The sequence below is a fragment of the Leptonotus elevatus genome, chromosome 17 (assembly GCF_054856555.1).
Source record: "Leptonotus elevatus isolate MCC_2025b chromosome 17, RoL_Lele_1.0, whole genome shotgun sequence".
NCBI classification, from domain to species: domain Eukaryota; kingdom Metazoa; phylum Chordata; class Actinopteri; order Syngnathiformes; family Syngnathidae; genus Leptonotus; species Leptonotus elevatus.
The window spans coordinates 7644084-7658703 of NC_141255.1; the positions used below are offsets into that span (position 1 = coordinate 7644084).

Below are 14620 nucleotides of genomic sequence, written 5' to 3' on the forward strand. Positions count from 1 at the left end.
TGTTTCTAATTATTATGCACTGGATTTGGAGTTTTTTGGTTCATTTTCCTAAATAGTCAAGGTAATTAGGAGCAACGGTCTCCTGGTGTTCGATTTAGGTGAACGGTATGAGATTTTTTTTCTAATAGGTTTTCTGGTGAGCTAACAAACACACGCACGCACACACACATACTCACCCACACACACAAAAAAAAAAAATGTATGTATGTATATATGTATATATGTATGTATATATGTGTATATATATATATATATATATTTAAAAAAAAAAAAAAAAAAAAAAAAGAGAGCAATGATGATGACATTTCCGAATGAACAATACTGAGCTCTTAAAAAAAAAAGAAAAAAGAAAAAAAAAAAAAAAAAGGAGCAACAGTGGCCACATCATGAGTTTTTCCCCCTTTTCTAGCCATCGCAGCTAAACCTTCCACTGTACACTTTGCAGCGGGGAATGCAACGTTATCTTGCGTGACCATTTCACTGCGGAAGGTTCTTTACTTTTTATAGCATGGCAGGAAAATTGACGGCGAGGAGCTTAGCATACATCACAGAGATCATTTTGTCACCCTGTCTGTTTTCAACCGAATGTTCCCAAAGTGAGTCACACAGAGTCATCAGAAGGTTGCATCAGCTACAAAAAAAGAATGGAAGAGTACGCGGCAAGACAGAGAAACCACAAAAAAAGCAAAAAAACTCAAATGTTCATGTAACTGATAGGCTGTGGCTTAAATGTGGCTGTTTTAGTCCCATTTCATTCAAGTGTTGACCCGCATCTCACTCGGGGATGCGCCGTCCTTTCCCACATGACGAATGGCAGCGGGCGCTAAATATGTAACACCTCATTAACCTTCAGCGAGAACACGGCGCACAATAACGCTACTTGGGCGGCGGCACTAATCATGAGCAGACGTACGTTTAAACTTTCTTTTTTTTGGGGGGGGGGGGGGGAGTCACTCGCAGGCATTGTGTACAATAGAATTGTACGGAATACTGGTACTAGAAAAGTACTGCAATGCATTGCCGTCAGAGACAATTTTGTTAGATTTGTTTACTGTAACACATAGAGGCATCAGTACACTCTATGCGGTATGCGCTTGTTTTTTTTTCTAATAATGTGTTTAAAAACCGGTTGCCATGTGAAGACTGAATTAGTGGAGTACATTAATATACCCCCCATCCCGCCTCAACTTCATCCTCAGCGGACACACACACACACAGTCGCATCTGACATCCTTGTCCCTCGGACGGCGTATCATCGCCCAAATTAAAACCATTATTTCCTCAGACACTCTTGTCTCTTTTTTTTTACAACTCATTCAATCCCTTTCAGCGCTATGATAGCTCTCTTTTTCACCGACAAATCAACGAGAAAAAAAATCACTGAAGAACAAAACAATGGCATTTCAAAGAAAAGCTTTATTAAAGTGCCAATCTCTAGTGGCTGGAAAGAGGACAATCGCAATTACCCGACTCGCAGGGGGCGCTCATTTCCCTCTCTCCGTTACGACTGCACTTCTTACAAGTCAACAAAGCAATCAATTTCAACACAAAAAAAAAAGGAGACATTTTGGTTGAGCTCAACCATTTAATGTTCAAGCCATGTGGTTTGAAATGATATCTTGGTTGAAGAAGACCAAAAAAATAAAATAGAGCTGTGAATGTGCCTAGTACAGTTGGAAAAGGCCAAAATTAGCCTAAAATGGCTACTTTAAACCGGAATGGCGGACGTTCTGTGTCTTTTGTGTTTCTGGCTCTACTGTAGGGTCTACAGCAGTGTTGTCCAATTATCCTAACCCCCCCCAAAAAAACAAAAACCACATTAAACTGAGACAACCAGTAAGCATCCTCAACAAATATCAAACCTATCCTAACCTATATTTGAAAAAAAAAAGCCACAATAAAAGTAAAAATCAAGCACTTTTGCCACATGAGCACATCATTTGCTCTCGACCTTAATGAGCTTCAGTGCTATCAGTTGAGCCTTTCAGGGCAAATGTTTGACAAGATGCTATCATGATAAGATTGTCGGGGGGGGGGGGGGGTGAGAGAAAAACCCTCTTCTGTCTTCTTGTTGATCAGGCATGACTCCAGGGAGCTGAATTTAGAAGCAGGGCGGGCAGACCCCAGTTCTGTGTGTCACTGGCCCACTTCTTGGAAACGGCATGAGTCGACTCCCTTCTGTTTGTTGCCAGTGCTTTCGCAACTGGGAATGCTCCAATTCAAATAAGTGTTGTTCAGCCTTGACATTCTACTTTTCCGTGTCTTTTTTTCTCTCCCGAAGACAGTTGGGGTATGTCGGCAAAAATGCACCGCTCACATTTCAAAAGCCCCAAATGTCCTTTGAAAGCAAGTCGTATCCCGTTTGTGCTCCCTGAAATATCCCTAAACCCCAACAGACTGACGTCTCCCGTCTCATTGTCACAAGACATCTCGGCGTTCTAAAGAGGGCCTGATCAAAGGCGGCGTTCTATTGGAACGGCGCGACTCTCAACTCTCCCCGCGTGGCGTTCACAAGCGCGGCCCGCTGCCATCAAAACAAGACTCCCAAAGGATCGAGCCGCGCTTTCTTTCACTGCCGCCGTTGTCTGTCTCTTTCTCTCCTTAACCTTCGTCGTACATAACATCTAAATCCGTTTATCCTCCAAGATGATTGAAACTCCTTGTCTGATTTGAATAAAAACATTAATAGCTGTGATTGCTTTTCGCGACTTCAAGTCCTCCGAATGGCGGAAGAGTTATTTTCCATCCCCCTTCGAGGTTATTATTCTGTCATCTGCGCAAAGTTATACTTCTCGTCGCAAAACAGCTTGACCCAATAACCCCATTCGTTTTATTCTCCTATGTTTGTTACGTTATGTTTGACCTTTTTTTTGTAAATAAATTCCCTTTTTTCTGAGCGTTACCCTGCTTGAGTCCTCCCTTTTTTTCCCACTTACTCCACATCAATCAAAAGGGGTGTGCATCTCTCCACAAAAGATGATTCAATACATTTGTCGATACGCGGGTCGCGATATGATTCAAGATAACGATTTCAAAATGCAACGATACGATTGGCTTCAATTCAGTGGGATTATGTTTTTGAATCGATATGGTATGGCATGTAGCTTTTTGCCATATTTATTAACATGCAAAAACATGTCAAAGTTCTCCAAAGCCCAAACTGTAATAAACAATTTGAAAAAAAACCCCATTATATATCCCCTTTAAAAATCAGCTCACAAGTTAAGTCACTTGTGTCATGTGTGTCCAGATGGAGCTTTACTAGCAGCGCTTTGCCAATGTATTATTGCTCAATAATGCTCATAAGGGAAGGAAACAGATGTCCACTGTAAAAGCTTAACATCCCATTGTTAGCTGAGACATGAGGACAGTGTGTTTTTTTTTTTTTTGTGTGCCCAATAGTCTGCACCATGCAGAGGGTTTGTGAAGGGTTGAAATTTTAAAGAGCATGCGTTGTTGTTGTTGTTTCTGAAAAGTTCAATTTATGTTCCGAGGTAACTTGCACCCACTGGGTAATTATTATGACTATATACAAGTAAATGTGTTTTAGCTGGACAAAGCGGCAAACAAAACAAACGTATTGTAAGCAAATTAGTATTCAAGAAAGCTTACTGTGTCTTTTTATGACAGTACAGCGTTTTAATATTGGATGTAGAGTGTACCATTGACTGGCGTGAAAAGCGTCACTAAACGACACTTGCGAGTCCCCTCGACAAGATCTACAGATTTGCGTCATCAACGGAAAGTCACAACCGGTTTTCTCCCACTCCCACGTTGTCGAAATTGCGACGGACATCTTAGGGTTTTGCCTGCCGGTGTTTGTTTGTAAAAAGTCAAAAGCTGCAAGAATAACCCGATTTTTTTCAAGGGGGAAAAACAAAGCTTGACCTTTTATGGATTTTATTTCCCTGAAATTCAGTGAACTCGGGGCAAACGACCTAGAAAAATAACCTAATTGTGTTTTTTTTCCTCCCTCAAGATTAAAAATAAAAATAAAAGAGCGTTCCCCTTCAAAACAAGTCGCGTCTATTCAATATGCAATTAATTCTCACGACTGGCAGAATTTTTAACCACCAACGAATCGATTACACGCCCCTGCCAAGAAAATTGTTTCGATGAAGATACCAGCGAAAACAAAAAAAGTTTGAATCTGAATGTGTGGCTGGGAGCTGAAAAGCAAAGGCTGAATGAGATCTTGGCGAGCGCGCACGCATGGCGGCTTACTGCTGACTTTGCTCAATCCACGCCAAGAGGAAACGGCGGAGGAGCGTACAAAATCCAGATGTAGACAAAGCACAAAGAGAGAGAGAGCGAGAGAGAGGAAAGAAGCAGACGTGTTGCGCGGCTCCTTTCGTGTCAGTGTGATTATCAGAGCTGGGAAACAAGCAAACATGTCAACTGGCTCTGTCGACGCTGCTTTTTTTTGCCTCACTTTGTTTTCCCTGGAGAGAGATGACAAGACGATAACAACTCCCGTCGCAAACAAAATATGTTAATGAACAAGAGCAAAAAAAATAGCGTGGACGATTAGACGTATTAAGGTTAACTAAAAATACCATTTAAAAGTCTATTTTAAGATTCCTTCAACGCATCACTTTCAATGACATTTAGCAAAGGCAGGTGTGGAAAAGTGGTTCTCTCACGGCACATTTATTTCATTGAGACTTGTGGGAGCTATTATCCACGACACAAAAAAATAATAATTTCCTCCAAGTCAATTTCTCAACTCATCCAACACTCTGCATGCAAATTGCACAGTGGAATTCTATTAGCCGGCAAACCTTGCAGGGGCGAGTATGAATTATGGATTAATGAATTCCCCGGATTGCATCTTGTTGTCTCAGCTGTATATCAAGACCGCGCACGAGTAGTTCGAAACAACCGGTGAGAGGTTATCGACAGTACTGTGTGGAAGGTTCTTGCCCAGAGGCTCAAACAATCCCAGGCTTATTTGGGCGCAAAAGCAGTGATGACTGCATGAAGAAAGCACGCACACGCAGGGCCAAGAGGCACAATTCCCAACTATGGCCATTTGCGACCGTTTGGGAATTGGAGGAAACACGCTCTCTGAAATCTTATTCGGCTGTTTGGAAGTCAACTAAAATGTGTTTTCTTTAGCGTCTGCAAGCCACTAAATGTTAGCAACAACAAAACAAAAAAAAAACAAGAAGTAGAATTTTCTATAACATGTCCCCTGTGAGCAACCGAATTTGTAAGAACTCAAAAGAGTGCGTCGGCAACCAATGTATGCCCACATGCGGCGCCATAAAACGCTGACGCCATGTGTGTGCGCGCTTGCTAATGCCAACTGGGTGAAATATGGCCGCCGCCGCCGCCGCCGCCGCCGCCGCCGCCGCAGCCGCGCTCGGCGGGGTGACTTATCGCCTAATCATTAGAGGCGTGTGGTGAAGAGATAGGACTTTGTTGCAGCTGCTCTGACACTTATTTACGAAACAAAATAGTGGCAGATAAGACTCTAGAGGTCTCCATTTTTTTGCGAGCTGTTGAAACACATCCTGATATAGGTTTTGATCCGCCCTCCCACCAAGCCATTATTTTTCTATTTTATTGAGTTAGCCTTAAATACCGCCGACGAGGGACTCCAGTCACATCACTTAACATAAATCCCATGACTTGACTCGAGTCAGACTTAAGCCATCCGGTTTTTGGAACTTGGCTAAAACTGTTGAATGACTCGACTCAACTTTGGTGTTCATGAAGCTCGACTTCATTTTGCAAGACAAGTGATTGGAGGGGATTTTTTTTGGGGGGGGGGGGGATTTGATGATAAGCAAGTACAGATCATTAAATCTGGTGCAAGGGTTATGTTCTTGATCAAATTGGTAAAAATAACTCAAATATTAAAGAGACCACATCTATGGCACTTAATCCGTCATTACAATCTTACAAACTGCTGGGTCAAAAGTACGCCAAATTGTGTGAAATATAGCTAACCCAGTGCAGGGTCCAAAAGGGACCGAGCCAAGGCTGAGGATTTCACCCAGCACATGACTCAAGATTTCGATCCAACAAGAATTGGGTTACCAGGTTATCAGTATAGCTGTGGTACAAAATAATACTAGTTTTGTGACTAACATTTTCTAAGAAGAAGTAGCAACTCTTCCCTGCCGGGGATCGTCTTAGCGAGGCACGGGAATCGTTTTTTTACACCAGATGCCCTTCCTGATGCAACCCACCTAATTTTGTTACATTCAATTGACAGTTATTTACAAAACTGGGTCCAAAATGAGTACCGTCTTCCACTCTTAAATCCAATCTTCAACCCAATCTTCTGGGTCAAAATAACGAGCCCAACCTTGGGTTAAATTGATCAAATCTGCTGAAAATTCACAGTTACTTAAATTAACAAAGAGGATGGAAAAAAACAGGATAACAAACTAAAGGGTAACCCAAAAAGTTGGATGGGTTCCATTTTCCCCCAGTTTGGGTTATTTTTTACTCTACTTAATACAGACCACTCCATTGTGTTCGTATCTTCTCTCCCAACCATTTGAGCGTCCGCTCGTTAGCATGCGCGTCAACATGCTGACGCTGCTACGCAGATGAATGCGTGACCGCGAGTCATCCGGCGCAGTTACGTTTCTCGGCGCGACTCCCATTTCCTCTGTTCCATTCATTTCCATCGTGGTTTGGCATTAGGATGCGCGAAAGCCTTCGCCCATCACTGTCGGTTGCGCGGGTTCCACAAAGCGTGGTCAGGGAATCGTCAACAGCAAAAAACGTAAAAACTGGACTGTCTTTGAATCCATGAGGTGCACAAACTTTTTGGATTCAATTTTTTTCAAATTCATTATTTACTTGGTGGTGTGCTACGAGATTTGTATTTGTGGAGAATGGATGCCTTGGCTCAATGAAGGCTAGGATACTGGTTTAGGTAACATGGGCTCAGGATTGTGTACATGCAAGATGTATGGCGTTGCTGCTTTGCCGATCATTCGCCGTGTGTATTGTAACACATCCAATTCAACCATGACATTCTCGTGACAAATAAGAGAAGAGATCGATATTGTGCGATTTGAAATGACACATTTTGGCATCTCACTTATGAGCATTCTTTCTGGTTCATGTCAACCGCGAAATGAGGTTGGTCTGCAGTACGGACCATGAACAAGATAGCCCAATTGATAGCATGAAACCATTCACCCCATTTGTCCTCCTCTGCCAAGATGGCCGTCATCGGGCCAAACGGGGACATCTGTACAAAGCGGCACCAAGCCATGTTTCCATTCTTTTACATCCACAAGCTCAGCCAACTGCGTGTCAACAATAACGGATAGCATGGTTGGGTTGAATTGGCTGGGTTGGTTCAAAAACGGACAAATTCCCAAGTTAGACATGTTGAGCAAGGACAGGTACAGAGCTTGGCGAGGACGATGCTGGACTCGCCCCCGGACAAGACACAGACGGACTGACCATGCGGGTCGAGTCAATGACAACAGATATCACAATTGTCTTGTGTCCTTTCCCGGCAGACTGCAGCAAAAAATGGTAATCACATTGTCTGCAAACAATCACATTATTTGTTGGACAGCTATGAATACATTTTAATTTATGCATTAAAAGCCAAGCCCTGCTTTAATTTATCTTGAGTCTTGGAAGACACTCGAGTAACTCGTTACGATATGTTATTAATGTAACCTGGTGGTTCTCGAATGTTTTACAAGCGCCGCCTCAACAACTACTTAGTTTTCGAATTACCGCCACGACGGCCACCATTAAATATAGTTGCCGCAAATTAGCGACAGCCACTTTCAGAGCAGACTTGCTCCCGCTTTTATCATGAGTAAGTTGAGCAAAGTTATGGATATGTGCGCATTTTTATTTCATGAAACCCAGACTGCGGATGATAGGACAAACGACCGACTTCGCAGCGACACGTGCATGCACCTGTCGAAACCAAAATGCCAGGGGCAATTATCTGTGCCAGTGTCGCGTGTTGGCATTTCTCGCCCGCATAATGAACATGACAAGCCGATATTCAGCCCGTAACCAGGCAAGGAAAAACTCAAAACCTCTTTTGCGTTAAAAAGAAGAACCTTGCGAACCACAGATGAAGGTCTAAACACGCGCGAAAAATTTGCACACGTCAGCGATGCGAGGGCCCTTCATAGCTGCTTGCAGCTCTAGTTAGGGCCCTCGCAGCAACTGCTGCAAGGTCCCCATGGTTTCTTTATCCTCAACTTACTAGCAAACCACACTTGGTGAATCACTGGTCTAATCATTTTGTAATAGCCGCCCAATGAGGAGACAGACGATGAGTTCACTGACCTGAGCTGAGATGTCCGCCTCTCTCTTGTTTCGGCCTTGAGAAAGCCATCGTGCCGTCACCGTCCGTCCTCTCTGTAACCCTTTGCAAAGCGGAAAACACAAGCAGAAGATTAACAAGAGTGCCGTCTGTTCTATTATTTCCAATATGAAGCTATGTGGCTCTTCTGTATTCCTTCCGTGACTCGTTTCCCTGAGAAGAATCACGAGCCTCACCGCAAGCTGGTCAAAAACAAAATCTCCAGACATGAATTTGTGTCGTGTGATTCACACAAACACTGGATCTGGAAGGTTTCATTCAAGCGGGAAAGCGATGAGCGCAACAAAAGACTCGCAGTGCCCCATTTGCATCGCTAAACAACAAAGATTGGCAGAGAGATGTGAAGAAAAAAAAGAAGGGGGGGGGGCAAAATTGCTGATCGACTTTCTTCAAGGCAAGGCAGATCATTTGATCCCCCGTTCCCCATCCAGCAAAAGTCATAATTATTCGCGGATAACACGGAAAAGAATCCATAAAACGTCAGCAGCGGCACTTGGGCCTGGAATGGTTCCCGACAGGCGAGAGCAAACATGTCAGTGGCATTTGAGCCAAGGAAAAGAAGAATTGAAAAGGAGAGGCCGTTTCCCCAGCGCTGGACCCGTACGTCATTTAGAACCTCTCATTTGCATAAAATTCAATTGCAGGGAACGAGACGCTGACGCAATCTCAAAACACAAAGTCTAACTAGAAAGAGAGGGAGGGACGGGGGGGCAAATTGATTTGTATGAAATAATAAGAATGCAGACGCATCAAAAACGATGAAACACTCATTTTTCATGTGCTTCTGAGCAGAGGCTGGGTCGTTTCTCCAAAAAAAAAGAAAAAAAATCAACTGTTGTGATTGGGTGCTGTACAAATAAACAGAATTGGACACCCTGTGCAACTGCAGGCTCCAAAACACAACCATAAAAAAAATTGAAATTCACATCATCATCCTTTGGAGAGAACTGCCCTACATTCATAAACGCTCTCCCCAGATACGTGTACACGCCAACACGCGCACCTGCGACTGAGTGTGTCGTGTAAATGCACAAGCCAGCCCTACAAAATTTAGCTTGAAAAATCTTTCTTATTGTGGAAAATTTAGTTTTTTCAAAGTCAGCATACAAAAAAGTTTTTTTTTTCTGAAAACCGCGTACTTACAGTGCCATGAAAAAGTGTTTCTAAAATGTGTTTTTTGGCATTGTTTCCCCACTTGAATGTTTAATAACACTCGGGTTCTTCGATACCACGAAAACTATTCAAAGCTTCCTGACCTAGTGAGAGAAAGAACATCATACCAACTAAGGGTGTTAAAAAAAAAATCGATTCGGCAATATATCGCGATATCACAGAGCACAATTCTCGAATCGATTTGATATGCGGCCGAATCGATTTTTAAACATCCATTTTTTTTATGGGAATATTCAACTAACTTAGGGTTAGGGTTCACACGTTAAGCATGGAAGAATGTTATATTCATGGAACATTAAGCCTTAATATTTTATTTCAATGCTGTTCAAACATGAAACAGATTGTTTGTTAAATAAAGTTTCAGATGAATAAATACATTTTCGTACAAATCTTACAGTGTACATGTGCAAGTTTACGGATTAATATTTTCTAAATGTGAGTTTTTTTTAAAAATCGCATTAATCAATTTATAGATTTGTATCGGGATGAATCGGTATCGAATCGAATCGTGACCCATGAATCGTGATACGAATCGAATCGCCGGGTATGAGGCAATTCACACCCCTAATACCAACAGTCAAAAATGGCGGTGGTAGTAACGTGATGGTCGAGGGCTGCCTTTGCGAATTCAAAACCTGGAGGACTCGCTGCGATTGATGGAACCAAGAATTTACCAGAAAATCCCAAAGGATTTACCAATTTAAAACAATGACAAAAGGTGGCGTGTCCTTGGGGAGTCATTAAAAAAACGAATTAGGCCACCGGTTCGAGGCTGAACTCGCACGTCTTAAGCAGACTTTCCGTTGAGGAGTGAGTAAACGAGGCAGAAGTCGTCATTAGTGGCTCTTAAGCTTTGGCATACTCGGCGGTGATCGTTAGCTCGCTGGTTCGTGATTTACGGAGTGGAAACAAGCGAATAATGTGACTGCAATCGACAATCTGTGACTACGGCAGCGGAGTGCAGGGCGCAGCGTAGAAAAAAAAAAGAAGATCAATCTCGACGGGAGTGTTTAAATGGGGAGGCAGTAACCTGTATATGAGATGTGATACTGATCACATTTCATTTGTGCCACCTTCATGTTTCAGTTAGGGCTGAACCGTTTAAAAAAACAAAACAATAATCGCACCAAAAAAAAATCCCGCTCAACATTGTGATTGTAATTTAATATGTGATTATTTTATTTATTACAATAAACAATTATCAGATTTGTTGGAACATTTTTGGTCTTTTCTTGATCCATTGAGTATTTTGACAAAAGCATGTCAGACATGAATACGCCTACAATATTACTTTTCAGACAACATAACATTCACACCCTATGTTGTGTACATCAAGTATTTCACACATTACGTTGACATTCAACCCCCCCCCCCCCCCCCCCCCCCGCGAATATGCATGGTCATACAGCATACAGACCTTTGACACTCAAGCGGCGCCGTTTCTTTTTCAATCATTCTGCCATTTTCATCCGTGGGCCCCTGAGGGACTCTCGGGTGACACTGGCACTCATAACTCATTCAAACAGCGCGGCGAGATCTACTGTATCAGACAGGCGGCACAAAGATAGGAAGGAGAGGAAGAGGGATGGGCATGGCCCTCGTTATCTTCTTGACAAATGCTTGGTGGATTTCCCTTTTGTCAAAGGGATGCTGCAAGGGCGAACAAACTGAGGATCATATATATATATATATATATATATATATATATATATATATATATATATATATATATATATATATATATATATATATATATATATATATTAGGGGTGTAATGAAAAACAATTTGAACTGGAAAAAAAAGTTTTTTTTATTTAAAACATGCGAGTGCATCAAACTGAATCATCCCATTTGCAATATAATCAAGATACGTATCCATATCAAATTGAAAGTAATCCCACTGAGTTGAATCGTTCCACTTCTTTCAAATTAAACCGTCCTTGAATCATTTCGCAATGCCACGCGTTAAAATAAAACGTATTGAATCATCTTTCTCGGTACGTGGGTTATGATAAGATTTAAGAATGGGAACAGTCGGATTGGGTTCAAATACGATCCATTAATCCCTGAGTCAAAAGGGAACTAAAATGGCTAATGGCAGATTTGACAATTCTACAGGTTGCAAAACGGCAATATGAACGTCATTTGCACTTCCGGTGCAATTTTTTTTCTAATTCCTCCGTAAAACTGTTGATTTTTAAGTGTAGGGTTGAAAAGTCACCCGCTCAACAGACACTACACTACCGCTCACCACTATTCTCTTTTGCATAATGAACAATTGTTCATCACCGTTGCCTTTGTGCTTTGGCTATTAGACGGCAAATGACACAGTGAGGGATTTGAAGCCACCCGAGACTACAAAAATAATTACAGAGGATAGAAACAGGAAGGAAGACTCTCATAACTGATGATGATGATGATTATTATTATTATTATTCATAGTCATTTCCGGGTGTCTGATGCTTGTTACATGGCTGGCTGGACCCTATGGTGCAGATTTTTTGGGTGTTGTTTGATAAAGTCCCGTGCAGAACGTTTTGGTTTTCTTGTGCAAAACGGAATATTTCCACTCCTTACATGTGAACAGCTGAAAAAAAGATGAAGGTTTTACATTTTACGAGAAAGGAGCCCATTGAAGATGTGTTGTGACACAAAACACTTTCTATCTCAAATCATATTTTCCCATTAAAATCAATGGAAATTCAATTGATCTGTTCCAACGTTCCCTTGAAAATAAAAATAAAAAAAGTTGTAATGTGCACTTTGAGAAAAACTAACAAAATCTCATCAGTACAGCACTAATATTTGTCATTCTTCACATAGGATAAAAAATATATAGCTGGGAGTCCTGTTATATTGTCTTTTTTGTTTTTAATTTCACCTTTATTTAACCAGGTAAAAATGTTTGCGAACTAATTCTCATTTACAAACATGGCCTTTCTAAATGTGCTGCTGCACTGCTTGCGTTCAATCTGTTACTTAAAGGATTACATTGGGAATTTACTGTAATTTCTGAATCATCATGTATTTTTAACAATTTACACGGTTGACCACTTGGCAAAATTAGCTCTTGATGAGGGAGCTGCTAACAATGGCTAAATAGTAGCTCATGGGTGGTCTTGCCTTTTGTTACCATGACGACCACTTGGGCCTTCTGGAAAAAATGATATAATCACATTTATTCACAGTGCTAAAGGCAGAACCAGCTATTTCTCGTTTGTATACGAGCAAAAAAAAAAAAAGTTAAGTGCTCATTAAACATCCGTATGTGTTACTATTCTTTTTTTTTTATGCCTTGGTAGGTCCTTTTGGATAAGAGCTGCAAGAGCATTTAGAGCAGAACAGGAAGCGTTGATAATGGAGAGCTCCCCTCACCTACTCCGTGAGCATTTACACACGGCCCCAAAAAACTCAATTATGACTAACGCGACGGAGCCCACGCAAGCCCACCAGAGGCGACCTCTTCTTTCCGCCGAGATGTCTGTTGCGTTGAGCGTCGGGATCAGGAAGAAGCGCAGATAGAGAAGTTGCGCAGGACGAGCAAAGACTCCGCTGCGACCTCACGGCATCGCAGATCTCAGTTTCACTGCAACAAGACTAACTGAATGCTGCACATTCATGAATGGCGGCTATTGTTCTGCTCGTCTGCAGTTCACATGACTGGACATGTATCACACTTGACACTTGGAGTCTTGTTAGTACATTCAAATCACAGGGAGTCCTCTGTTTACAACTGAAGTCTATCCTGTATTACAAAAAAAAAAAACTGATTTATGTTTTGGTCATATTTAGTAGTTTATCACGAAACCTATGCTAACACAGTGGTAACGTCATAATACTAAATGTTTGGTGAAAAATCACTGTTCATGTTGTTAGGTTGGAGTTATCTGACCTTTTTGTCTCGCTTGGAAATGTTACAGGTGGCTACTGTGCCAAAATTGTCAGCGCCGCTAAATTTCTTATCCTAGAATCGCCCCTGCTTGCAAGCGCCGTTCGTAACCTCGAAAAGCGTATGTCTTGCACCGTCGTAACTGAGGACACCCCTGTAATTTGGTTAACACGGTATTGGATCCAGCAAAATTCTGCCTTTTAAGGACAAAGAGACCAAAATGGGGCAACGAAGTCGAAGATGCCAATTTGCGACTTGTTCGAGGCAAGCAGTCACGATAGACGCAGAAGCGTGTGGCGAATGACTCATGACGCCAAAAGATGAACAAACTACGCGTTTCAAAAAGTTTCACCGACATTATTACATTAGTATAATCAGTCCACCAAAAAAAAAAGCCTCGAAATGACTCTTTGTATTTAATGGTTGTTTTTCCCGTCAGCATCCACGCGCAACTGGTTGAATCCAAGTTTAACTCACCCGCTCCGCTGGCTCTTCCCGGGGCGCCGTTCAGCGAGAAGAAAGCGAGAAACAAGAACAAAGATGCGCACGCCGCCGGCGATATGTGGCCATTTTTTTGCCTGTGTTTACTGTACATCCCTGTGACCCTCCGTGGTGCCGCCGCGGCCGCCCCGTCCTCCCTCGTCCTCGCCCGGCTGCTCAACTCTGCCTGCCTCGGTGCCTCCCCTCCGTTCTCCGGTTCCTCTGAGTGTCCAACCACTCGCAGGAGGCGACGACGACACATCCTGCTGGGGCTTTCAAAATAAAGCTAGATATGGTCATGGGCCACGAGGTTGGGTTTTATTATGAAGTCAGAAATATTGGCATGTACGAGATTTAACTTGACAAGAGGTCAGACGCATTAGCCACCTCCCTCTTTGCTTAATGATTGTTTTTTTCTTTCATTTTCATAAACCCAGCTATGAAAATAAGATAAGGGATGAATAATACATGCAATGGGTTCTATTTTCAATCCGCTGTTTACTCACACACACGTACACACACACACTTAATCCTGTTGAATATTTAGGTAGTTGGTCCTTGACGTTTCGAAAATATGAGGCTTGTAGAATGAAATAAAATTTACATAGAATTACTTCAACACTGAATTTAAATAAATTAAATTTAGATTGTATCATTTTTTTTTATCTCGATAAATGCCAATACTTGTCGTGAGATTGACTGTTTTAAAACATTTTAAATTAGCTTCATTTTAGAATTTTTACGTCTTATTT

General features: G+C 41.9%; 1 protein-coding gene across 1 annotated transcript in view; it reads right to left on the reverse strand.

Annotated features, from left to right (window-relative positions):
- adam19a (ADAM metallopeptidase domain 19a) overlaps positions 1–14077 on the reverse strand; it is a 42675-nt gene extending 28598 nt beyond the window's left edge. Inside the window, exons 1-2 of the mRNA XM_086058281.1 lie at positions 13866–14077; positions 8290–8369 (exon numbers count right to left, since the gene is read on the reverse strand). Coding sequence (XP_085914407.1) covers positions 8290–8369; positions 13866–13983 — 198 coding nt within the window. The 5' untranslated portion in view covers positions 13984–14077. The remainder of the gene's footprint in view (positions 1–8289; positions 8370–13865) is intronic.
- Between the last annotated feature and the right edge of the window lie 543 nt (positions 14078–14620).